Below are 26,405 nucleotides of genomic sequence, written 5' to 3' on the forward strand. Positions count from 1 at the left end.
CTCACCTCCTCCAGAAACTTCCACAGACAGTTTCTGTGATGAGGGTCGGCTGTCAGGTGATGTGCATTTCTCTGTTGTCTGTGGGCTGACCTCTTCATCGTGTAGGACTGATCCTCTGTACCACACAGATGAGTCCTCTGTATCCCAGGGTACTGTCTCTGTGTGGTGTGTTATCAGATCATGTGCGGAATCTTTGCCTCCTTGCCTAGAATCTTCACTCCCAAGTGCTGGATCTTCGCCAGTACTTGGCAAAAAGATCAGCAGGGGAGAGCTGCCTAGTTTGGTGTATACTTGCCGGATACTGGATTTTTAGGGCCCCCTCACCTCTTTTGCCATTTGAACGCGAACTCTCTCTGACGATCAAATACATCCATGCCTGCCATCTTCTCTTTTCATACCTCTCTGTTCTTCCCCCTTGGCCTGGGTTTGCAGTGCTTGGGTGGACTCATTCAGCTGAGTCAGGAAAACCTTGTGCACATTTCCAGAAAGCAGCAACCCCTCTGAGCCCGGGGGTCTGGGAAGCACAGCCTGGAACCAGCTTTGCGCCTCGTAGCAAACTGCACTTTTGTTGGCAACATCCTCTGGGGCATGTGGGAGTTTGGTCTGGACCTGGAGGGATTGGCAGAGTGGGGAGAAGGGCTCCTGTGAAGGGCGTTGCTGGATAAAGGAGGAACTGAGGGAAGATAGGTCACATGGATGAGGCCAGGAGAGTGAGTGTGGCACAGTTACGGATATGGGCCAGCCAGCCCTAAAAGACTTCCATTCTAGCTGAGGCTTGTCCTTGCCCCCTGCTGTCCACCCCCCACCCCCATCCTCAGGTAGGTCCCACAGCGCCCAGGGCTGAGAACGGGGCCAGGAAGCAGAAGCTTTGGACTTAGTTGAAGCAGATTTTCCAGCAAGGAAGTGGCCTAGTAAAAGCAATATTTAGGGCTCCATTTTGTCATTAGCAAATATTTAGTTTTCGGCTGACTTCCTTTTTGCCACCCAATGTACTTTGACTCAATTCTCCCACCATGGGTGCAGAAAATGCAAATTAATCATGTCGTTACCTCAGCCAAACATAATTAGGGAAGTTAACTTACTTCGAAATCCATATAATATATCGTACAATTAAACAACCAAAAAAAAAATTTTTTTTTTTTAATCCAGGACTCTTTCCTTCTGTGAGTGTGGCTTTTTTGAAGGTTGATTGTAATTAGCCAGGAGAATATAAAAATTATTTGACTTTGCATTGTAGAAAGAAGTTTAGATAAAAGGACAACTTACGAGGTCTGGTACGTGCCTTGTAGATACATGGAAATATTTGATTAGCTCCCATTTCCCCCCTGGGACCCCCAAAGGATTGCAGGAGATCGGTGAACTGTTCTAGTCACCCATAAAGTGGAAATGCCATACAGTGTGATGACCAGAATAAACAAACAGAAAGAGTAATAAGGTACACCAAATAATCACTGGTGACCTCAGCAATTTTATTAACAAATTTATTTCCCTAATTGGGTAACGTATCTTCGTGCTCGACTCAAGGGCATTGTAATAGGTTTCCACGCTGCAGAAGAAGGAATTAATTAGAACTGTTTGCTCTTTGTTCCGTATTTACACTTGTCCACCAGTCTTGTAAACATTGCGCCTGGATTGCTTGGCCCTTCAGGCTTCTCTCTCCCGACTCCCCACCCCACCCCCAAAATAAATAAATAGAAAGCAGATAGTGTGATTTAACAGCACTGCTCATCCTTCCGGCAGCCCCCCCACCCCCGCCACCAGAACTGTGCTTTATGAGCTGGTTTGTGGCCAGAACTGCACAGAGGCATCACTTCCAATAGGTACCCGGAAGTCTAGAAAGAGACCCTCATTTCCTCAGGCAGAAATGGAGAACCCAGGGGCTCGATTTGCCAGGACTGTGTGTGGTTTGCCCTTGCCCATTCAGACCCTGGGTAGGAAGCTGGCAAGACGGGCAGATCAGTCCCATGTGTTCCTGCCCCACCGAAATGCCTCCTAGGAAGGTAAGAGACAGTCATTCGTGAGCTCTGTCTGCTCTTGGGGTGGGCTGCCTGTGTGAGCAGAAAAAACCATACATTTGTGACCTCACTCTTCTGGTCTTCTTCAAGTAGAGTTTTTTGCCTCATAGCTTGCCAAGACGTCAGCACAACAACAAAAAAGCATTTTTCAACGCAAATTCTCTAGAATCTTACTGTAACGCTGGCTTCTCCCTCATGCCACAGCCCTCCAGTGTACTCCATGATAGTGCCATTCCACTCTGGCTGTCCAGCCTTGGGTAACCGGCATTAGCAGAAGATGCCAGAGGATGTGAACTTACTTCCAGAGCTAGTTTCTGTAGCAGCCATTAATATCCTCTGGCCTGTGTGGCTCTTGAATGTGGCTAGCATTATCACAAAAAGACATCTGACCGTGTCTGGAGTACCCTGGCTACCAGTAGGTCCCTTGTGAGAACTATACTCTAGAAAAATCTGGATAGGCCCAACAAGCCTCATTCTCCCTCTTGAATATCCTGCAGGATCTGGATGAGGTTCTCTAGGCCAAAAATATAGCCTGTATCTGGTCCATCGTAAGAGTTGCGCTCGTCCCAGGAGCCTTTGTATGTTGTGTGGGCAAAGTCGATCATCCGGATGTCAACTTTGCTGACACCTCCAGAAGAGCTGCCGTGGGCTGTCCTTTCTGGTGGCTCCTGCCCATCATAGATGATGAGGAGAGAGCTGGAGTAGAACCGGTAGGAACTCTGGCTTCTAATGACCGAGAGGAGGGCACGGAGCTGGCACTGGATGGGCTCCAGGAGCTCCATCCGGAGGCGGGTTCCGTCATGCAGGAACTGATGGAGGGCCTGTCGGAAGCCCTCGACAGAGAGTTTTCTTCCGTAGTACTTGTCTTTGCAGAGAAAGTGCTTCTTATCAACTTGATAAACCTGATAATAAAAAAAGAAAGAAAACGTGAAGAATTGCCAACTCAAGAGAAAGCTTGCCACTGCTGTGGTTGCGGGGTTACAAGCTAGCGTGATATATAAACAGATTTCTGGGAGATGCAGGGCAGGAATGGCTGAAATGAATGGAAGGATGATCTTCCATCAAGCGCCAGGGGAACTTTCACATTTTAAAATGCTTTCTCTGCAAGCCCTTAATAGGAATTCAAGGTCTACATATCCTTCACCCCATGAAGGTGACCCTCCACCCGTAACAAAAAGCTCTGGATCGCCTTTGCTGTGAATTTCCAGTGTCATCCTCCAAATCGTGATTTAAACCCTGGCTCCTGGCCTTCTTCAATTCAAATATTAGCGAATCCAAGCTAGAACGCTTTAGCAGGAATCTGAGATCGCAGCCAATGGCCTTGGAAAGCCAACTAGATTCAATTTTCCCCAGTAAAGTTTGTAAAATCCTTTCTCTGCAGATTCTAAGGAAACTGTCATGGCTTTTGGGGTAGAGCAGGGTTGACTGAAGATAAAACAATAAGAAGATAGGCTGGATGAGGAAGGGATGGGGTTTTCCAGGAGCCAGTGCCACTGAGGGGAACCCAGGGAGGAGGATCGCAGCAGCTCTGCGGGGCTGGTGGCTCCTACTTGGCACCAGCTCCTCCCCCCTCCCCCCGTCATGTCTTGGCCACCAGAAGGAAGCAGATGGAGAAGATGCTGATGGGGGGACAGTGGCAGCTGCTCCCATTCATTCAGAGGCTGTACTGAGGCCAGTGGCTGGCGTGGCCGTGACTTGGCTTACTTCTGTCTGGCACACCTGGAAAGGGCAGCCCATATGTGGCCAAGACAGTTTCTCAAGTCTTTCCCACCTTCAGATTACGTGGTATGTGTATGGAAAATCAGTGTAGGGGGAAAAAAAATCAGAAGGCTATGATAGACTTGCTTTGGAGGGCGGGAGATGGGCTGTTAAATTAGCCATCATAAACACATGACACTTGTCACTATCTAAATAAATCAGATCGTTTTCAGAAGATTGGAGGTCCGGAGAGAGATTCCGTTTACACCCCGAATCATCACACTCCATTCTCTTGAGGACTGCATTCCAAGCCTTCCGAGGGACATCTGTGCAACAAATTTATAGACTCCACTTCCAGCTTCAAGGGGTGGCAGTTTCAATTAAGGAAAGCCTCAACGTGTACCATCAAATCAGTGTCTGGTTTTGCTTTGAGAAGATAGACGGTAAGAGCAAACGAGTGGGGGAAAGTTGATTTCTTCTGGTTCTGTAGCCCCTGCCATGAGCCACATCAGCTGCAAAAATGGGGTAGAGTCTGGGCAATAAAAAAATGAACTGTTCCTTTGCCTCAGCTGAACAGGCCACGACCTTCCCACTTCTTTAACCAGAACAGACAGCAAAAAAACCCCAGAAGACATGCAGTAGGAATTTGAAGAGCAGAGTGCCTTATGGCCCCTGAGAAGGAGAGTGTTCAGCTCTACCCTTCCAGAGACCAAGGAAGCCACGGAGTGCACAGAGAAGCTCTTTTTCTGTTCTCTCCCCAGCCCCTGCTCACACACCGTCACCAGAGGTCTGCTCTCCACGTGGACAGGCCCCACGTGGCCCCTGGGAAATTCCACCTACCGCAAACCCTCCTTTGTGGCTGGCTTTGTGGGCGGTGGTGTCCGCAGTGGACACACCAGGACCCCCAGCCCCACGATGGGCCCTCTGCCGCCTACCTGCATCCCACAGATGCGCACACCCAGGCAGGCCGAGGTGCTCTGCGCGCACTTGTGCATGTGACGAGCCTTCTTCTCCTCAGATGCGTCATCCCCGTGCTGCCGGGTCCCCATCTTCAGGTCCAGGATACAGGGGTGCTTGTACTGTGACACGACATTTTCCAGCAGCAGAAACCCTGGTCAGGCTAAGTTCAGGAAGGCTCTGTGGACTGGAAGGCTGCGGCCCCTATGGAGGCAGTTCACACAGCCCCATGACTGCCCGGGACCCCCTTTTCAGAGTGCCATTCCTTCTCCCCCTGCTCCGCACGGACAAGCCCATCACCTCTCTTAAGAATGCAAAGTATTAGCCTAGCAGGCTGCTTTAAGAAGTCCATTTATTTAGGGGGAGTTTATGACTCTGGGAGCTTCTTTTCCTTTCTGCTCGGAGGTTGAAATTTAAATGCAGGCGTGAAATCCCTGGCAGGCCATGCCCAATTTACATTTTACGGCAGAAAATCATAAGGCTAAAACCTTGAGTCACTGAATGGGCCAATACCTTTTGGGAGAAGTGGGTTGATGTTAGCTTTGGAGATGAGTTGCAGGAATATTAATTTCAGCGGAGTAATTATCCTGCAAAAGCTTCTTAGGGATTAGGGTTGCAGATGTGTCTTAGTAAATACTGTGGAACCAGTCACCCGTTTGCAGAAGGAGCCCAGCATTGACAAAAGGGTATTTCAAGCCTAAATGTACTCACTGAGAACATGGCAGCCTGAGGTGGTAGTGGGGAGTGCCTCCCCTAAGAGTCTCCCTCTCGGGCACTGCCCTGAGGGGGCACTGCACCCCCACACCCCATCAGCTCCACAGGGAGACATCTGCGGGGAGAATTTGGAGGGCTAGAAGGGAGGCTGGGGTGTGGGGAACCCACCCAGCCCTCTGAGCCCCCTGCCACCCCCACCCAGCATGGCTGTCATAGTTCCTGTCTGCCAACAGACACCCTCAGCCCAGCCCCTCTGCTCAGGTGGGAGCCGCGACATAGCCAGAGGCCTGGCCATGGGCATTATGTTCAGCTTAATTCCCAGTCCGACTTCCCCCATAATCTCTGATTTTCTTTTTCTTTTTTCTTTCTTTTTTTATTTTTTGGAGGGATTAGATGTCTTCTAGGTCCCAGATTTGAGGGCTTGTGCCTCCATGTCTCCCTTGAACTGGTCTCTCCCTGCCCCCCCCCCCCCGTCCTGGCACCCATGTCTGTGTCTCCCCCTCCCACCCCTGCTCCCCTGTCTGCCTGTCTTTGTCACCCCCTTCCCCCCGCTGCCCTGGCCTCTGACAGGCAGCAGGGAGTGCCGGCAAGGATACGGTGCCGCTGGTTCTCCGGGTACTCGGTGCACAGGCGGGTCAGGTGGGCTTGGTGGCACTGCAATCCCCACGGGTTAAAGCTTCTCCTCTCAGCCTGGTTCCCTTTAACGTCTTCCACGAGCGTGGAGACTGGGGCATTGAGATGGAACTCGGACCTCAAGAGCGACGTGGCCGGTCTGTGGGAGAGGGAAGCACATGGCAGTCAGAGCAGCCATGGCCAGCAGCTGTGGCCGGAGGGCTGGGGGTAGGTGCCCGTCCCTCGGACAGGGCTCTCCTGGGCTGGGCTCTGATAGGGACAGCCCCTAGCTGCTCTCCAGGCTGCCTACAGGGCCTCAGAGTGCCCCTGCTGCCCCATTCAGGCCTTGGGCACCAGATCGGGCCACATTGCAGCCCTGGCAGGGCGTCTCTCCGAACCCCAGAAGAATTCATTAGAGCCTGGCGCCTCCTCAGAGGGCTGAGGTGGTTTAAGTTCACTCGTAAGTGATCTGGATTCCTCTTGCACTCTCGAGATGATGCAGTGTGGGGACCGCAACCCTGCCTGGAATCAGAAGGCTGGGATTTTAGGCTGTGAGTGTGTTGTGGCACTATTTCCTTAAGACCTCAAAATGCCCTTAGGGCCGGGAATCCTGCATCTTTGGTCTGCCTTCTCTCCAGTCCTCTGCATCTCGGCTTCCCCATCTGTGAAATGGTGATAATACGTACCCGCTTCCTGACGCTGAGCCAAGAGAGGTAATTAGATCTGCTGTGCTCCTTGGAGAAAGGAGGCACTTTCATTGTATTAGCTCCCTTTTGTTTCCTATAAATGTTTTGTAAGTCCCCAGGGGTCCTTTTCATCTGAGAAAGGTCGGCTAACATTATCAGAGAGGTTTTGGAGACTTCTCTGGGAACTTGGGTGCCCTGAGCTGCCTGGTCTCTGAGATCCACGGTGGGGGTGAGGGGTGCAGGGGGATTGTGTTGACCTCTCTCCTAGTCCCTTCCTGACTGCTGGGGAATGGTGACTTCGGACTGCCATTAGCCATTTGTCCCTTGCGTCAACTTTTCTGGGTTTCTGTATTCCCCCCCACCCCCACCCGGAGACACTGCACAGTCTCCGTAAAATAAGTATTTAATTAAACAAGTATGTGCTGAAATGCCTGTTCCGTATAGGACCCTGCGTATGTGCCAGCTTCTGAGATAAATACATTGTGGAGTCCCCCCCTGAAACCACATAAAGGAAAACTCATGCCTTCCTTTGGTCACCTGGATGTTTCTAGAAGGAGATTCCTGGGAATGTGTCACTTCCTCGGCCCTGTTGGGAAGCTGTGGGCCTTGGCGCAGGTGGGAGCAGAGCTGGTCCCTGCTAGGTTAGCTGTCATCCTGCCATGCGGCCCTTACCTCTCCTCAAGCGAGTGAGCCAGCTGCCACTGGACGAGGGGGTGGGCGCCACCACTGCTGCCGGTGGTCTGCTGGAGCGTCTGCCATATTGCCACTGCTGCCGATTCCGTGGAGACCTTGAAGGGCCCCCGGTTCTCCTTCAGCGGGGTGGCCACCAGGCTGAGATGGCCTCGGCTGTCTTTTTGGAGGTGCACCGTGATGGTGCCTGCAGAGCACACAGGGGGAGGGGAAGGGGGGAAACCAGATAGAATTTACCTGGTGGACATGTTGCAAGGCGTGACATCCTTCTGAATTGCAGTTTAAGGGCACTGATCAACACTCCCCCCACTTCCCTAACTGCTCTCTCAAGGAAGAGCTACGGGGACCGGTCCAAAATGAGCCCAGGGCCGCGGAGCCTGCAGAAAATAGCCTTGGGCTGGTCAGGGCGTTAGCTCTCCTTCCCTGTATCTCTCTGCCCTTATGAGCTTTGAACAAAGCCAGCCCCGTACATTTTGTCCTCACCTTCTGATTCCTTGGTGCACACTGGCACCTTCCCAGGCACAACAGAGCTGTTCCAGTGGGGCCCAACCCAGGGTCATCGGAGCCGGTCTTCCGCCAAGAGGGCCCCTGTGCCTCAGGAAGGCCGTGAGGGAAGTTGGGGCCCATCCCATAACTTCCTGTGCCTCCTTCATCATCCTTTCTCTCTCCCTTCCCGTTCTGTCTGACCAGCTTCTTCCAGGAAGCCTGCCTCAGACAGCCTTCCTGGGCTCGGCCTCTCTGTCCCCATCCTTTAGACCTCTCCCATACCCACCATCCTGGCTTCAACACGGATGCCCGCCATCTCCTTCAGTTAGACCCACAGCCCATGAATATTACTGACAGAACATGGTTCTCTGATAGAAAACAGGAGGCTGGTGGGATTTCTCCAGCTACGGTAACTCCTGCCCATCGAGTTTGTAATCAAGGCACAGCAGCCCGCTCTGAACGCTGCTTGTGAGCGTGGAGAGTGTGAGGAGACCCAGTGAACAAACATGCTAATTGGCTTCTCCGGGACAGGGGCCAGGTTGGGTAATTAGGTCTGGCACGCATGTCAGCGGCTCTGTGGTCACCCCTGTTGGATTTCTTGCTCTGGCGGCACAGTCCAGGCCTTCCCCCATGGGGCTCAGCATCTGCCCTAAATGGGTGCCCGGCCTCGCCCAAGTTCTGCTGGAGGTGGAGCTATGCTCTTGGCAGTGTCAGGGGAAATAGCCCCGCAAGTAGCTTTGGAGTCCTCGGTTCCCTGTTCTTCCTGCCCCTGATCCCTGACTGTTCCAGTGGCTCCTTCTCTCTCCAGGCCACCCGGCACCTGGCTCCACCCTGCTTTGTGCCTGGCAGGCTGACCCTGTGAAGTGCACCAGTGGCTTCTGTGCCCCTGATTTCCCAGGGGCTGGGCCAACGAAGGACATCGGCAGGAGATGGACTGGAGCCAAAGAAAGATCGAGGTGTTTATCTTCCTGGTTTCCTCCCTGTCACAGCATGGTCCTGTCCTTCTGTGGCCTCCCTCTCACTGGGTCCGTGACCCCATTCCCTTCAGGCCTAGGGGTGGTCACAGCCTTTCAGGGGTGCTGGTCCCTGCGTGCCTCATCGCCCCCAGTTCCCTTAATCCCACGTGCATGTCTATGAGCCATCCTTTTGAAAACTCTCTTCATTTAAAGCCCGTTCGGCACACCGCTCATTGCCTGCTGGGACTCTGACCTGGGTGGGCTGCATGTGATCAGGTCCCCCTCAGGTATTTATTTTCTCCCCTGCCACTTGGTCACTTTCTCAGCACGAGTGGTAATTTTTGCTGAACCAGCGCTCAAGGCAGCTGATTTCTCTGCTTGCGTCCCTGCCCAGGCTGGTCAGTGCAGACGTTCATTTCCAGGGCTGCTCTCTAATTCAGCAAGTCGCTCTTCAGGGCCATCTGTGCCTAGCTCAGCGGCCTTTCTGGGCTAGTCCTGTCATCTCAGATTCCCAGTGCCCTAATTTCGCAGCCCGAGAGTGACATTCAGTTTTTTCTAGCTCCTTAAAAAAATTCTGTGTTGCCTCAGCTCATCTCAGGCCCCTGAATCTTGTGAATTAATAATGATACAACTAATAATACTATCCCTGAACCTGGCATTTTGTCGTTTACCTGAACCCAGGGGTTCCACCTGGGAGAGTGAGGGGCTGATGGCAGGTTGGGGAAGGAACTGCAGTCATGCTAATCAGTGCCGTGTTCGTCTGTTACCACTGAGTGACAGCAAGCCTGCGAGGCCCTTGCCTGTATCACGGGGACTCGGGGAGATGGAATGACTTGCCCAAGGTCACACAGTAAGGGGCGGAGCTCTGAGAAAGGCCACAGCAGACATGGCTATGGAAGAGGGAACAAGCTGTAACACGGAGCCAAGGACGTTATTGGGAAACTCCAGTGTTGTCATGCTGTGTTTACTTGTGTGTGGATGAGGAACGCTCCTGCTGTGTCCTCATCACATTTGGTTCGGCCCTTCTGTTCCATGGGAGCGAACAGAGAAACCTGTTTTGAGAAGGCCATTGGTTCAGAGGGGTGGGAGTGCCAAGAAGCCTAAGGACGCGGCGTTTCTCTTGCCATTCCTCTTTCCTCAGGCAGGAGGGCCACTCTGCTTGCTCCAGGGAGGGCCAACCTGGAAGCTGGCGCTGGCCCCAGAGCCCACCCCTCCACCATGGGGAAAGGAGAGCGCGCTAGCGTCTGTGCTTGTCCTTGGGGAGCTTGGAGCCTCGTGGCTGCTGGGGAGCCCAGGACGGTGTGCCAGCCAAGGGCATGGCCCTTTTGGGTCTTTTGTAAAGTTCAGCTCACCCTCTGGCCTTTTCTGCTGTGGGACTGTGGGATTGGGACACGCTCACCAGAAACCACTGTCTTGGGGAGCCCCAGCCCCAGGAGGCCTCCCTGGAAGGACAAGAAACATGACCTTCTCCTGCTTCTCTAGGCTCCAGCTCTTGTCTGATCTCATCAGATCTGACTGTCTCAATAAATGGAGGCGAGGAGAGGTGCAAAATAACCCAAAACCAATAAAATCCAAAAATCATTTCTATTTCTCATATTGTCAGAGCTACCCAGCCAGACTTCGTGTTCCTGCCTCTCTGTCTTCCTGCACGCCTCTGGTTCTGTGTCTCCACCTATCTGTCTTCTCCCCTCTCCCACATCTCTCTCCAGCTCAGCCCAGACTTTGCTCTGAAGCCGGAGATGCATAGCAGATTGCTGCAGATGATCTCAGGTTGCCTTCTCTAAACCTAAGCAGCCGGCCATTGGAATCCAAACGTCTTGGGGCTTGGCTTGGTTTTTAGTCAAGATTGTGCTGGTCCCAGCCTGGCTTCCAGCTTGCTTTGTGTGTCCATGGGAGCTAGGCCCGGAGGGACATGGGCCCCCCACACTCTGCCGCCTCTGCCTGGCTGGGGGTAAGTGGGGGACAGCCAGAGCTTTGCCTGCAGTCACGCCAGCCGGGCAGACAAGAGTGCTTACTGCCACAATTGCCATGCCCAGAGCATCTCAGCAATTTTGGCTTGGCCAAGCAGCTTCCCCAGCCTCCGGGAATGTTCTGTCATGTATTTATTTTTAAGCTCATGAGAGCATTTATTTGCCGGCGTGTATAATATGAATCTGGCTCGTCTGTTAACCAGCCAGACTTAGGAGTATGTCTTTGCTCACCCAAAGCTGACAGGTACACTGGGAGGCAGAGAGATGCAGGTCCAAAATGTTATCCTGCCCTAGGAGCCCATCAAAAGGTCTGGACAAGCTCCTGGCATGGGGAGGCTAGCCTTGGGAGTGACGTTCCTGCCCAGCACTCTCTGATTTCATCACAGTGCAGAGCTATGAGAAGGGAGAGGCTGTGCTCCATGGCACACAGTGGCCACTACAGAAACAGCGCCTCTCTGGGGGAAACCCCCTGTGGCAGTCTTGTGGGCATTCAAGTCCCCCTGACCTGAGGTCACTCATTGAGTGACTCTGGGTAAGGCACATCACGTCCTTATTGGGCTAGATGACCCCCTGACCTAGCTTGGGAGGCAGGCTAGAGTAGGGGTCTGGACAGTAGACTAGTGCCCGAGAGTGCCCAGGAGGGGTGCTGTTCTCCCCCTCCTCCCTCAGAGGAATGGGCACTTGTAGACAGGACCCAGGGAGGGCATCAGAATGGGGTCCTGCAGACCAAGCAGCCTCTTTCACTTTCCTGCTCTGCCTGTGGCTGCCCCGGCCATCTGCCTCAGCTCCAGAGCCATGTCCAACAGGCGTGAAATGCTGCGGGCAGGAGGCCCCTCCACGCAGGGTCCTGCCACCCCTTTGGTAGATTGAGTTCCGTTGCGAAAGGACAGACATTCATTCCAGTGGGTGCTCTGACGACATGGGCAGTGACCACAACGGATGGGCAACCCCGGCCTGCAGCCCCAGAGGCCCCAGGGGAGGCCTGCACAGGCCACGCACCAGCCACCTGCCTCCCTCTCTCCCAGCATGTGGTGCTCACAGGCCTCATCTCAGACTCTCAGAAGGTCTTCGCAAGCCGGCACTGAAGCGGTGCTTGGGGCTCAAGGCCTTGGCCCCCAACAGTGGATCTCAGTCTGAATGCTGGATACAGATTCTTGGGCCCTGCCCCCAGGGGTTCTGGTTCATAGGAGTAGAAGGGAGCCTGGGAATCTCCATGTGAACCCCTATACCAGCCTTGGTCAGTCCCAGAGCACACTCTAAGAAACACCCACAGAGCTAGGCCCCATTTTTCCTGGTTATTTTGATCATTGAAATTCAAGTAAGTTTTTGACTGACTTGCTTGGATATTATCATTACTTTTACTGCTGATGCATATTCGAGGGCAGAAGCTTGTAGTCACAACATTTAAAACCTTTAAAAGAGATCTTTTCTCTGGGGACTCGTCCCATTGAGGGGTTCAAGGCCAGCGTTCTTGCCCTGAGCCCTGTGAGCCGCATTTACTGAAGGCTGGGTGTGATCAAAAGGCCTGCCTCGTGGATGCTGGCCAGCTGCCCAGAGGGCCTCTGCCTGGAGGCCCACAGCTGGCGGCCAGCCAGCTTCACCTCCAACCAGCCTTCACCTCCCTGAACCCACCTTGTACTCAGATCTAGAACACACACGGCTCTGTGCCCCGCTTCCCCAGCTCTACCTGGAAGGCAGCCCATGGCCCCGGCTTGGTCACTAGGTGAGAATGAGGAATTCTCATCTCTTAGACATGTCAGGTCCCTGCTCCTTCATGCCCTGACCCAGGCCTGAGGCTCCAACCATCCACCTGGGTCTCCAGATGGAGGGACAAGAGGCCTTGGCCTGCCCTGTCTTCCCCAGCCCCAGTCACATGGCCCAGCCATGGCACCCCTGAACCACAGAGCAGACTCCCTAGCAGAGCAGGGTGGGGCCGGGGTATCATTTCACCCCACGCTCAATTCTTCGAAGCCTAGTGGCTTGAGCTCGTTTGTAGGGATGCCAAATGGTATTAGACTCCAGGCCTGGAGGCTTGAAGAGTTCAGAGAAACTAGGACAGTGAGGGCCAGCCAGACTGTGGGGAGGGGGCCTGTCTCCATGGCAACCTGGGGAGGCGGTGGGGGTTGGGGGGGCGTCCAGGAGCCTGGCCTGCGATGGCGGCACGATGGCACACAGAGCTGCAGCCGGCTGCCGGGAACACTCACCTTTGTACTGCGGGGTGAAGCGCTTCATGGCCAGAGGCAGAGACTCGTAGAACCTCTGCTCCTGGGAGATGAGAGGCTTGCACACGGTGTGCTCATCGTACTTCATCACGCTCAGGTGCCCCCCGACCTGGTGCAGGAAGGGCTCTAGCCGCACGCCCACTCTGGCCTCCCCAGCATCTGTGCTGTCCTGCACAACCATGTGTCCACTAGAGGAAGGCCTGGGCAGCTCCCGTACAGGGGGTGGGGCCGTCAGTGGGGCTCAGCTGTCTCCTTAGTGGCCTTGATCCTCATCATAGCACAGCTGTCCCTCTGTCTGTTGGCCTGGGAGGGAGCCCCTGGAAAGCAGAGGAGGAAGGTGGAAATGGTGTGAGGGAGACAAGGTCCTGGGAGGAGTGGAAGGACACACAGTTCCCAGCCATGCCCACTGGTAGTTGAACAGATTGTACAGAGGCTTCCGTCACTTCTAGAATAATCCATTACAAGAAACTGGTACTGTGGTTGCTCTGGGGAGCCAGGATGAGAGATAGACTTCTCTGAATCCCATCCTGTTTAGCATTTTTGAAAAAGCAAATAACACACACAACCATAGGCTTCCAGAGTGCCGAGATTGTGTTTAACTCCTCATATCGTGTTTCCTGCCTGCTTTTGGGAACGTTGGTTGCAGGCCCAAGGAGAGAGCAAAGTTTCTGCTGCCAGGGTGCTTGGTGTCTCACACGGGCCCGGGGGGCACAGCAAAACTTTGGTTTTGTCAGCACAGCTGTGCACACCCGTCTGCGTCACATCTTCAAGACATAATTGCCATGTGACTCTAAGAAGTTACCAAACCTCTTTGGGCCTCAGTTTCCCCATCTGTAAAGTGAAATAGTAAGGATACTTTATGGACATAGGACAACATTGAGATAAAGCCCATGAAAAGGTTGGCTGAGGGCCCAGAGCTAAGTCCTCAATAAATGTGATTTGTTGTAATTATTTCTAGCCTTATTGCCTTAGTGATCATATTTTTCCAACAGCTCTGGGTTGGAAGGAAGGCCGTGTTTCTCACCGCCACTTTGCACAAGAGGGAAGTGAGGCCTGCAGTGCCTTGACTGGGCTCTGGTGCAGGCCAGGGGCAAGAAAGGAGGAAGTGGGGACTGTTGGTCTTGGGGCCTTATTCCTTATGAACTTCTGCTCCCTTTTCCTCCTGCCGGAACTCTGGGCTGGGAATACAGCCCCGAAAGACATCCTGACTTTGTCTTAGTGCCCAAGGAGACACTGTGAGGGGAGGATCTTCTGGCCACATTTGTCCTGTCCCGCCTGAGAGGACATTCCCACAGGGGTGCCCATCACCGCCAAGTTATTAATACTCTCTCCTCCGCTGGACTCCTGGCCAAAGATGCCACCAAGCTAGGCAGCCCTGGACATGATTAACGCTCTAAACGACCTTCAGTGTAGACCATGAGCATGGCCAGCCAACTCCATGCGTGGAGTGCCTATCAGTTTGTTCAGGACCCCAGCTCAGAGAGACCCCCTGCTCGCCCCCAGGGGTTTCTCTCTCTCTCTCTCTCTCTCACTGGCTACTGATTTTCAGGCCACAGAGTGCCCCTCTAGGAAGGGGGAGGTGTGTTGTCTGGTGTGTGCATTTGCTCTGCTGGATGCAGGACGAGGCTTCTGAGAGCTGCACGTGTGGCCAGAGCAGGACTGGGGAGGTTAGGGTGGCCGGGCCAGGTGGCCAGGGCAGGGGGAGCCTGAGGCCTGATAGCGAGGGGCTGTGCTGACGCAGCAGGCTCAGCCTCCCTCCGGGTCTGCTCCCAGATAGCACAGAGGGAGCCCCACTTGGAGCCTGTTCCACGAGCTGAGAAGTCAGTAGGAGGCATCTAGATGCAGAGGCAAATCTGAAATCAGTGCAGGGACAAGCTGATACAGGACAAGGTAGCCCAGTTGCTTGGCAAACCCAGTCCTACTTGGCAGATGTGGTGAAGGCAAGAAGGAAGGTAGGAGAGAAAAACCCAGGTGGCCCAGCACCAACCAACCAACCAACCAGGCGTGGCCTTGCCAGGACTGCTTAGCAGTGCTGACACCTCCAGGTGGCGTCCCAGGCGAGCCCTCCTGCGTACCCTTCTTACCCATGCTCCTGTCTCCCTAATGCAAACTTAGGGTGGGTCGGTAGTGAGGTAGTGGGTCTGCTGGATAATCAGCTTGTACTTCTAAAAAAATCTAGATTTGGGGCACCTGGCTGGCTCCGTCATAGAGCTTGTGACCCTTGATCTTGCAGTCGTGAGTCTGAGTCCCATGTTGTGCAAAGAACTTCCTTAAAAAAAAAGTCTATACCCAGCAGGTCAGGAAACTGAGGCTATTTCTGTCAGGGCTCACCTTAGGGTACAGATGAGGTGATCTCTGAGGGTTGTCCTGCTCCTGAGCTCTGTGGTCTGTGGTTCTGACATGGGTCGGCGGGAAGGGGCAGCGGGAGCAGAGGCATCAGTACCTGAGCTAGGCAGGTGGGCTCTGCTGCTGCTCATGGAGGTACTCTGTGGCTTCCCCTTGGCACTGATGCTGACCTTCTGTTCCCAAGGTTGTCTCTCTGTCACTGGGTATAGTCTTCTGCTCTATGGGAATGAGCTAGGGAAGACCTCCATTTTTCTCAGTTCTCACCCTTAAGTTCCAAATAAATAATTCAAGCAGACAGATCTTTCTCAACCAGACCTTCCTTTTGCCACACACAGGTACATCTGTCATCGGTGTGGGCCTTGGCCTTTGATCAATGCCCTGTTTCCTCAGAGCACTGGGCAGGGAGTCAGGAACCCAGATCTTTCCCAAGTGTTCCCACCAGCTTGCTGAGGCCCCTGGGATGAACTTGGTAATGTTCGTCTGAGTCTTGGTTTCCCACCCACTGCCACAGCCTTGTCACGATGCTCAGATGACAGAACGCACAGCATTCCTTTGTGGAGTCCTTTTCCCAAGCATCCCCACCCCTCGAGGCTTGTCACTGCGTGGGTTATTCTCAGGACTGACTCAGCTCGGGTGCTGGGAAGGCAGGTGAGGCGCCTGCCTGAGACAGGACCTTACGCCCCCTCTGACACCCTCGCTAAGTACACTGGTCTCCCTTCAGTGCGTCAGAGGGAGACAAATGTCCGCTCTCCAGCCCACACTTCCCTCCATAGCCCCACAGCTGGACCCTCACTCAGCATCCTGCCCTGGTGTTCCATGGGAAGGAGAAGAGGGAGAGAGCGAGGGAGGGAGGGGAGAGAGTGAGATGCCCCCAGCCAGAAGAGCTCAGCTAGAAGCCCCTTCCCCAGGAGTCATGGACAAACGGCCCAGGTCCCCGCATCCTATCCTGTCACTGGCTTGTATCCTGAATGAAATAACTCTGGGCTCACTCCAGGAGACTCAAGGGCTGAAATTTCTGATGGGCCCCACTGTCCAGCTGGTGGTTGAATGAGGCCCCATGGTGCTGTCTGTGTCTGTGCAGCCCCACGGGGCCCGGGTGACAGCCAGCCTGCCCCCGGTCTGAAAGGAAGGTTACGGACAGCAGGGCCTGCAGTTGTGTTTGGCTTCCAGAGTGGGGACAGATGATGGTATCAGTGATGCTAGACACAGGGACAGAGGCCACCAGGCCGAGGTGGATGAGTGCCTCTCTGGCTTATCACTAGCAGCTGGCACCTTTTCTTCCCGGAGAATCTGTGTTTATGTAATCTTTTGCCCCAGGCTGAACCCGAGTTCATTAAAAATTACAGAAGATAAGCCCCTGTTCCAGCTTGCTGCTCGCATTTTAGGCAAGATGGCAGATGAGGCCACCAATCAGACTTCTACCGGCTCTAACTTAGACTAAGTTCGTCATGAACCTGGTCTTACGAAATCCTGTCAGCTCCCTGTAATATGGAAACAAGCTGGCTGACTGTGGTCCTTGTTGGTGCTGTTCACAAACACTCGGGTTTTCCTGCGGGGATGTGGTGTGATTGCACTTCCTTGCCCTTGGAGGATAGGCGCAGCCCCATGACTTGCTTCCGCTGACATATGCGGATGGGAGTGCCCTGTGCCACTGCCGGTGGGATCCTGGAGGGCAAGCCATTGCCGCGTCCTCTCTCCCTGGCCTGCCTTGGAACGTTCTGGATATGTATGTAGCCTGACAGAGAGGTACATCTTTGCTCTCAGAGGCCGCTGTGACTCGGGGCTGGTTTGTGAGGCTGGCGGCCTCGTGCCCACAACTGGATGCCCAGCAGGGAGCCTGGAAGTTGCAAGGGATCCCACTGGAACCAGGCACTCAAAGACTTCCTGCAGAAATGCACCCTGTATGACATGAGCCGCTCCTCTGAAGCATATCCTGGGGTCATGGGCTCTGTAGTCCCCATCTCCATTTCTGAAGTCCCCATCTCTGGTGGAGAAACTGAGGGGCTGAATTGGCAAAGGCCACTGGCTCACTTGGGAGCTAGAGAGCATTCCCTCTCCTCTAAAGGCCTCAGGGCTAGGGTCCCATCCGAGGCCCTCTCCACTCTTTGTGCCGCTGTGGCCTGCCTACCTGGAGGTCACACCCGGTGGACAGGGTCCAGAGGCCCACTCAGCAGTGTGGGTTCACAGGGCCATGGGTGAAGGGCTCCCACCAGCAGGCCCCTCACGACCTTCCTAACCCTACACCACCACAAGCGTCATCCTCAGACCAGAGCAGTAGGACCCTTAGAGTGTGATAACCTCTCACATGTACACGAACACATCTGTGATTACCAAAATACAAATTCATTTCAAGGCACTCTTGAGCCTCTAGTAGTTTTAATCTTCATCCATTCTCTCAATCAGCGGATACTAAAAGTATAATGAGTATCACAGGGGGATGCGTAGGGAACAAATTATGCTGAAATGGAGTCCTAGCTGAAAAGTTTAGCAGAGGTACTGCTGTCTCCTAAGGTGGGTGCGGTGTCACGGGTTTTGGATGGAGTCTTAGTTGGGGTAGGCCATCAAGGCCTGAGGAGGGGCTGTCTCCAGTGAGGGTGGGGCAACAGTAAAGTGGTCTGGGCCAGCCAGGAGACCAGAGGGAAGGCTGTGAGCGGGGGTAAGCCTGGCCTGCTTCACTCGCAGGCCTAGAGGGGGCCTGGCCACATAGACCCGGGGTGCCCAGCTTGTCTGGCTCCTGATCAGGCCAGGGAGGAGGGGGTTGCCTGAGAGGGTGAGGTGTGGAAGGAAGCCTTCAGCATCGCATCCCAGTAAATCTGATGGGGTGAGGAGGGTGCTGGGAAGTGTTCTGAGGAAAAGATAATTAAGAAGCAGCTTGTAGCAAAAGAAGACTGCTGTATAGGCAGGGTCAGCTGCAGATTCAAAGGCTGCATGGTTTATGGCCTGCCCTCTTGCCTCTGAAGTCCTATCGTGCATTTTGCAGGCCTGCTGGAGCCAGAGGTTTGGTACAAGTACCATTCAATGTCTGCAATGCCCGAGGGAGCATTATTTTAGATCTATTCGAGAGGAGAGGACCCAAAAACCATTTAAAACTGCTTAGGTCGTAATGGGCAGGAGGATTTTTGGAGTTTCTCATGTGGCAGAGGTCTGTGTATCATCTGGGGCCATCCAGGCTGGGAAATCAAGAGATTATTTCCTGTGGGGGTGGGGGGCATGTTTTAAAATCCATTCTAAAAATGACTCAAGGGCCATGGAATGGTGGGCCCTCTGTGTGCGTGGCCACTCCCTGACCCCCCGGCCCAACAGGATCAATAACGAGCCCTGGCGGACGTCACATTTCACCTTCTCAGCCGTGGCTGAGATATGTGGCTTGGCAAAGCGTCTGTTCCCCAGGGAAGGCTTGATCCCCAGAACCCCAGAGCAATGCTTCATATTCCTCTATCACACAGACTTCTTTCGGGGCTGATTTTATCCTTTGAGAGATTTCTTTTGTCTCTCTCCTTTTCTCTTAACATTTAAAATCTCCCAATGTTCCTCCAGTTTGAGGACCAAATGCGATTTTAATACAGCGATTATTAGTTTAGAAGCCCTTCAGCCACTGACAAATGTTCTTAGCGGCGGCAGCAGCAGCAGCAGCAGCAATGTTCTGAGCTTGCTGTCAGGGCGGGAGACGCATGGGGCAAAGATGACTCCAGAATCCCAGTGGCCCTGGAAGGGCTGCTCCAGGGAAGGCAGAGGCTGGAGACTTCTCCCTCCCTGATCCCTACCTTGTTTTGACCTCATAACAGCACCCCAGGTCCTTGGGGATGTTGGGCATGGCTAATAATGGCTCCAGCAGCATTGCCCAACTCCCTCAGGACCTCACCCCCTTGAAGCTGCATCCAGGATCTTGGATACCGCTAACCATCTAGACGTGCACATTTCCCAACCTCTGACCCCCTTCCCCGCACCTCCCCACCTTTCTCTAAGCACTGCGGTCAGCAGCCACCTGCCTTACGTAAGAGGTCTTTGAGCCAGAGACAGAAGGTTTTGGCAGTGGTTAGCATGGCAACTTTATGGATGCAGGAAGAAACAGCCTTGTAAGGTCAAAATGCAGTCATGGGTGGAGCAGACATGTGAGCGTGCAGACGAGTGCGTGCGTGCGTGCGTGTGAGCGTGTGGTCGTGGTCCTTCACACCACGGGCTGGAACTGGCCAACTCTGAGGAGCCTGCCGCCTGTTCAGGGAGAAGGTGAGTGGGCCTTCCCCCAGCAGAGGGCAGCAGCAGACGGGCCAGAACCGCCCTGAGCAGGAGTCCCTGGCCCAAACCCCACAGCTGGCCAGCCCTGGTCCTGACAGGGAACACATCCGGGACCTGGCTTTGCCAGGCATGCCCTCATAGAGCCCAGGACAGTGGCTTGGGGGCCACTGCCTTCCCAAGGGGCAGTTTTTCAAGAGCTCAAAAGTTACCATCGAGGGGCGCCTGGGTGGCTCAGTGGGTTAAAGGCGGAGGCTTTGGCTCAGGTCATGATCCCAGGGTGCTGGGATCAAGCCCTGCATCGGGCTCTCTGCTCAGCAGGGAGCCTGCTTCCTTCCTCTCTCTCTGCCTGCCTCTCACATACTTGTGATCTCTATCAAATAAATAAATAAAATCTTTAAAAAAAAGTTACCATCGAGGTTGATGACCCTCTCTCTTCTCTCACCACGCCCTACTTTTTCTGAGGAGTGTCTGGCTGGTGGCAAGGGGAGGCATGTTCTGAGGAGTGGGGTGCCTGGCCCCATTCACAGTATGAGGGACCTCAAAGCCAGGGACAGGTCTTGCTGAAGAGGGGACAAGGCGTATGAGCTGGAGGGCACATCCGAGCTGAGGGGAACATGGTCCTTCGCAACCCGACTCAACCACTTCCTCCCCGTAGCAGCTGGACCCCACAGTCCCAGCCCTGCTGGATAAGGAAGAGTATTGGCTTTCAGTGAGCCCCTGTATTCCCCATTCCTGGACTCCTCCTGGCCTCTCATCTCACTTCCCAGAACAACCCAATGCTCATAAAGTTGATTGACATTCCCTGTGGCTGCTGGTGAACAAGATAGCAACCATATGTAAAGAATTTTTTCAGGTCCCCTGCTCAGAGCAGAAGAACGCAGGGAGAGACACGGGATGGCTCAGCCTGGCCTGCTACCCCAGAGCACACCGGCAGGGTCCCAGCGGCCACAGGCCCTTCACAATGGACGAGCTTCTCAGATTCCTGATACGGAGCTGGCTCTGGGGGAGCATAGCACAGGAGGGGACCAGGAGACCTGGTTCTGCCTCAGATTCCCTGTCCCTTTCTCCATGGGCCTCAGTTTCCCTTTCTGTACTGAGAGCTGTCTGACTCAGCCATATTCTCACCCTCCTATGGGACAGCTGGCCCTTTAATTCAGGAAGTCAATGTGGTGGGCGGGGGTATGGAGACAGGTGGTTGGAATAGACAGTTTGGGATTGAAAGGGACTTAAAAGACATACTGACCCATATACCTTGATTGGATCCTGGTCTAAACAAAGCGATAAAAAACATCCAGGGGGCCACTGGGGAAATTTGAATATGAACTCCATGTGGCCATTCTTCAGGAGCTGTTAATTTTGTTAGTGGGATAATGGCATTGGGGTTATGTAAGAGCCTCCTGAGGTACGTTGGGGGGAAATGCTATGATGTCCCAAAATTACTTCAAATACTTTAGCCTTAGAGCAGTCAATGAAGCGTATGGCAAAGGTCAAACAACCGTGTAAATCCTGGGGTAGGATATGCAAGGTTCGTGATATCACTCCCTCTACATTTTACTGTGGGCTTAACATTTTTCATAGTAAAAAAGGTTCAGATATAAACTGGTAGCTTTTAAAAAACTTGGAAGCCTGGGTCCTGCCCCACTGGATCTGAATCTCTGGGGAAGGAATCTGGCATGGAGGTTTTTAGATTCCCAGAGGTCCCAAGGACCATGCCAGGCTCAGACAGGTTCAGGTCTCAAGTTTACTGAAGGCCAAGAAGAGCCCAGAGAGAGGAGGCCCCCCAAAATTCTGCCACTGCTCAGGGCAGGGGCCCTTGGTAGGGACCGTGGTCTACCAGCCCTGCATGGGAGCGCCCCGCACCCAGGCCATGGATGGCTGGTCACAGGAGCTGACGTCACCCCAGCCTGGTGCACCCCTCCCCCTGGCGGAAGGGTGGGGCTGCCAGGACAGGACACGCTGTTCCTGGAGCCCCAGGGTTGCTGTCCACGTCTCCTGGGACAGCTGCCTCTGTGAAGGGTTAAACAGTGCGAATCACTGGCTCCAGCCCCTATACACAGCTTCCTCTGCAGTCCCAGCTCCCCAGAACCGGCCCTGCCTCTGTGCAGGAGCTGAGGTTAGAGACCTGGGGACGCCCTAGGAAGGGTTGGAATCACTCCAGGGGTTGGGGGATAGAGATGGGAGACAAGTGAACGACAGAATCTCTGTGTTTCTGACTTGACCCAACAGCACCCCCAGACACATAGGTGCACACAGAGGTACAGACACCCCCAGAAAGACTGGCCCCTCTGCAGGGTGGGCCCCTTGTTGAGGGGTGGGGTCATCCCAACCTGGGTGGACCCTCACTCCAGCACCATGAAGGGTTCAGCAAGGCCCTCCCTGCCCTATCCTCCCTGGGGCGGCACTCACCAGGGGCTTCTTCCTGGAAGGATGGCAGGGAGCGTGTGGAAGGGAAGGTCCAGGGGGAAGTGATCTCCTCGTTCGGTGCCTGCTGATGGCAGGCTCTTCCCAGCGTCCCAGCACCGAGAACTCACTATCCACAGCAGTGCCGCTGGAGAGGTCTGCCTAGACTCCAGTCTGCCCACGGGCCTGGATAGGGAAGTCACATGACCCTGGGGAAGGGCTGGCAGGGGCTGGCACATCCAGCTGTCAGCTGGTGTATGGCTGCCCTGAGCAGGGCCTGAGGGCCTAGGAGGGAGGGGAATGAAGAGGAGGCAGAGGAGGAGAGGTCTGAAGGGGAGAAGCAGTCAGCTCCGCTGCCTGGATGGATGTCAGGCCCCGCGCACCCAGGGCCCAGTGCGTCAGGCCCCTGGTGGGTTTTTGATGCCTTGAGGTAAGAGTAGGCTAGGGAGTCTTATTCCCCCGCCCCCAAACCTATTCCCCCATAATTTTACTGTCAGTTTGCCCCAAGCTGTGGTCGCCAGAGAGAAAGTCATGCAAGAAGACAGCCAGTCAACAATCAGCTTAAAGACAGTCAAGTAGTTTTTGAGACCCTTATGTGTTCTGGACTTGCTCCTTGCTCAGCTGAGCTGACCCAGGAACCTGTCTGACCTGACCAGTGATGATTGTCAGGGAATTATGGTGAGGGCAGAGGAAGGAGTGTTTATCAAGTCGAAGGGCAATCCCAGTGTATTTCGTGGGCAAACATGGAGCTTGGGGCAGGGGGCAACTTGCCCAGCCTGGGGAAGCAAAGAAGGCATCCTGGAGGAAGCAGCCATCAGAGAGACCTGAAGGACAAACAGGATCATCCAGGTTGGGGTGGGGAGAGAGGGTGTGGGAAGAGCATGCTAGCTAAGGGAAGAGTATGTGCAAAGGCCCAGAGGCAGCGGGGAAGAGGGTATAGTCCAGGAGGTGGAGCCACTCAGAGTGCCCAGAGCATGCGAGAGGTGGGTAGTAATGACAGAAGGGCCTGAGGTCGGAGATGCAGGCTTCAAAGGTCTCTTGGCTTCTCAGGAAAAACCGAAGGGCTTTATATCAGGAAGGGCCGGGTCCAGATTGGCATTTTGAGCACGTCCACTCTGCTTTGGGGAGAGTGGATCAGGTCAAAGATGGGCAGGCAGGTTAGGAGGCTGCCAGGTGCTGTCCTCCAGGTTAGCCCAGCCTGGTGACAGGGCTGAGGCAGTGGAGTGGAAGGGAATGGTGAGTTCCTGAGATGTTGAGACAGGCTCGACAAGGTCTGGGGACATGTAAATGGGGAGAGATGTGGTGTGGACAAAAGATAGAGGCTCATCAATGCCAGGCTTCAGGTCTCAGCAACTCTGGACCAAGTATTAGGTCTGAAGTCTGCTGCCCCAAACTTCTGATTGTAGTTCCCTTGGGTCCTGGATGCCCCACTAGCCTGAGGCCCCAGCCTGCCCCTTCCCAGGCTTCTCCAAATATGGGCACTAGGCCTCTGAGGCTACAGTTCAGCTCTGAGGCTCAGCTTTCTCTCAGGCCACAGGCTCTTCCCCAGGCCCCTTGGTCTGGTCCAGCCTTCTTCTGACTCTGGGCCACTTCCCCCAGATCCCTGCCTCCCTCAGGGTGCCCTCACCTGTCTCCTGGTTTTAACAGGGCTCCCCCAGATTTACTGCTGCAGCACTGAGAGCCACGATGGCTGTTCCATCCCCTCACCCCCGTTTCCGTGTGTCTGTGGAGAACTCCTTCCGCACAGACAACCTGTCTGCCCTCACTGCTCACGCACAGAGCACATGAGCCCTGGGCTTTGATAGGAGTCGAAGTGGGAGGTGAGACAGGCCTGGAACGCAGGTCTCCTGGCCCTTGTCCCTGAGGTCCCATGGTCACTGTGTGCTCGGGGTGCTCTGCGCCCACTCTGGGATCTGGCTTCTCACCAGCTGCCCGACAGATGTGTTAGCAGCAGAAAACAGTGTCACGGCAAGGCCATGGCAGCCTTGGGGGCTGTCAGCAGCTGCCCTTCCTGTGGCCAGCCTCCTTTCCGGTCCCCACCCTGAGTCCTCCCCACACCCAGACGGAGTAGAGCCCTGCAAGCATGACAGGGATTCCTGGGCACCCTGAGGATGTTGGTTTAATGGGCTGAGGATCCCATGCCCCTGCTTGCTCCCCAGGGCAGGGGATCGCATTTCACTGGGACAGGCGGATGCTCAGGCTGTTCCAGGAGCCTCCTGTGTCCTTGGTCTCCTATGCTGCCCAGCTATGTGCTGGGCTCCGGTTACCAGGCCCTGGAAGAGAGGGTGTGACCTCCTTTCCCCCCAGCCCTCCCCCACCTCCTCATTCCCACCTGCTGGACTCAAAGCCCCGTTCTGGGAAACCTTGAATCAACACAGGGCTGAGCCGCAGGCCCTTGAGGGCGGAGGAGAAGGGACCTCCCATCAGAGCCATTTGGCCAGTGAGTGGCTGAACCCAGGGCCTCGGGAGGGTGGAAGCACATTCCAGTACTTGCTTTCTGGTGTCCTTTTGTTGTTGTAAAGAGCAAAGTTGCATACTGACTTCTGACACATCTATTTATTGAACGTCATTTTTGAGCCCCTACTATGTGATCCTCTCAAGACACACGGTAGTAAACAAAACACACAGGGCCCTGGGGTCACAGAGCCAGTGATCTGGTGCTTTCCATTATGCAATCACATGAGCCACTTTGTTTTCCCACTGTGGCCAAGTTCTCTTCCTGGTCATTTTTCCAAAGCTCAGCTTTCCCTGCCAGATACCTGCAGCTAAGCCTCCTTCTACAACCATGGCTGGGACCAGCTCTGCCCCAAAACTCCCAGCTCACTCTCCCTCTGGGCCTGATCCTGCCTCTCCTCTAGGCAATCAGCCCTGACCCATGAGGCTTGTCTGTGGACATGCCATTCCAGGCCAGCTCCTGGATGCCACCATTTGGAGACAGAAAATGCCTGGGGGCTCATAAGCACACAGCTACCTTATTGGGGGCCAGCCTGCTGGCTCAAGGCACAGGGGTGTTCCCCCTTCAGCCCTCCCCACCCAACTGAACTACTTTTAGGACCCCCACCCCAATTGCTGCATTCTCGGGCAATTTACCCATTACCACATCCTGTGAATTTTAAGTCCCAAACTGGACTCCTTTACTCCATCTCCACGGCCGCCAGCCTGGCTCACCACCCTGCCATCTCCCACATGGATGGCCTCAGTGGGTCCTCATGGCGTCTTCCTTTCTCATCACACCTCTGCTCCTACAGTCCAGCCTCCCCAGAGCAATGCTTGGAGACAATTCAGGTCATGTCACTTGCCTGCTTAATTCTCTTCAGGGGCTCCCTGTCCTTAGAATAAAGTCCAAAGCCCTCCCTAGGGCCCAGCCCTGCCCACCTTCCCAGCCCGAACTCCAGGGGTGCCTCTTCGCCTTCTGTGGTCTACCACACCTTGTGGGGGGCCTTTGTACCTGCTGTCCCTTCTGCTTAGGACACCCTTCCCTCACCTCTCTGTGTGGCTAATTCCTCTTCACACTTCAAACACTAGCTCAAGTGTCACCTCTTCCAAGAAGCCCTCCCTGACCTCTTGGACATGGTCTGCTACCCAAGACCTTTCTTTAGAAGCACTCATCTCAGACAGAGTTGAGTTTGTACTTGTATGACTATTTGCTCCCCGCATGTTTTCCTTCCATGAGGGCAGTGACCTGGATCATTGTGCTTAACACTAGGTCCCCAGACATGTAGTGTAGCGCCAATTGCCTGGTACCTGTTTGGTGGCTGAAAGAAGGAATAAATGTATGAACTCATTCTGGGTCTACAGCTCCCCTTTCCAGCCTCTTGATGCCCCTGACTTTCACAGCTGGGGGTGTGTGGGGTCATGAGCTGGTCTCCAGGGGTTCCTTTTCTCTTCCTGGCCTCCGGTGTGGAGGCCCTGCCTGGTCACTGTGACCTGGGACACCCTTCCCCCTCTGCCTCCCCTCTACTGCCCCCATGACCCAGTTTTCCTGCTCTGGAGACAACAACATGTTCCAGAACATGTCGTCACCCCCTTCTCGAGGCATAAACATCGTGGCTGTTGTGGTTGCTGCTGACCCACCTGGGCTCCCGCAGAAGTCCTGCCCTGTGCTGGGCCCCTCTTGCTGTACCCCAGCGTGGCATGCCGCTCTCCCCTCCCTTCCCCTCTTCTGCTCTCTGGCTGGGTGGGGCCCTCCAAGCCCAGTGAGTCCATCGCCCCCTTCACAGCCCTCCCCCATGTCCACTCTGTGTGAGGAGACCCATTTTATAGGCTAGCATATTGAGGCTCAGAGAGGAAAGCACCTCAATCTTGCAATTCCCTCCACAATCTCCTTTCTTCCTCCTTTTGCCTTCCTGTGGGTTATTTCCTGTGCTGTCCTGGCCTTTTCTGTCTCTGGTTTTCCTTTTTTCTCTCACATTCTCTT

The 26,405-nt window shown here is 54.4% G+C and overlaps 1 protein-coding gene across 1 annotated transcript; it reads right to left on the minus strand.

Annotated features, from left to right (window-relative positions):
- Positions 1 to 1,450: 1,450 nt before the first annotated feature.
- On the minus strand, positions 1,451 to 22,170 carry IP6K3 (inositol hexakisphosphate kinase 3). The gene is made up of 6 exons (XM_059400044.1): positions 21,995 to 22,170; positions 12,989 to 13,323; positions 7,355 to 7,559; positions 5,981 to 6,156; positions 4,649 to 4,824; positions 1,451 to 2,917 (listed from the first exon to the last, which is right to left on the minus strand). Exons 2-6 carry the CDS (start codon positions 13,185 to 13,187, stop codon positions 2,486 to 2,488), a joined length of 1,188 nt encoding a protein of 395 aa, XP_059256027.1. The 5' UTR covers positions 13,188 to 13,323; positions 21,995 to 22,170; the 3' UTR covers positions 1,451 to 2,485.
- Positions 22,171 to 26,405: the final 4,235 nt, after the last annotated feature.

The sequence above is a fragment of the Mustela nigripes genome, chromosome 5 (assembly GCF_022355385.1).
Source record: "Mustela nigripes isolate SB6536 chromosome 5, MUSNIG.SB6536, whole genome shotgun sequence".
Classification (NCBI taxonomy): Eukaryota; Metazoa; Chordata; class Mammalia; order Carnivora; family Mustelidae; genus Mustela; species Mustela nigripes.

What these genes read in the sequence shown, in the direction of transcription:
- IP6K3 (XM_059400044.1), bottom strand. Translation starts at nt 13,187, where the DNA reads ATGGTTGTGCAGGACAGCACAGATGCTGGGGAGGCCAGAGTGGGCGTG. An exon ending in CTTCACCCCGCAGTACAAAG is followed by an intron (nt 7,560 to 12,988) that starts GTGAGTGTTCCC and finishes TGTGCTCTGCAG; the next exon opens with GCACCATCACGGTGCACCTC. An exon ending in TGCGCATCTGTGGGATGCAG is followed by an intron (nt 2,918 to 4,648) that starts GTAGGCGGCAGA and finishes TTTTATTATCAG; the next exon opens with GTTTATCAAGTTGATAAGAA.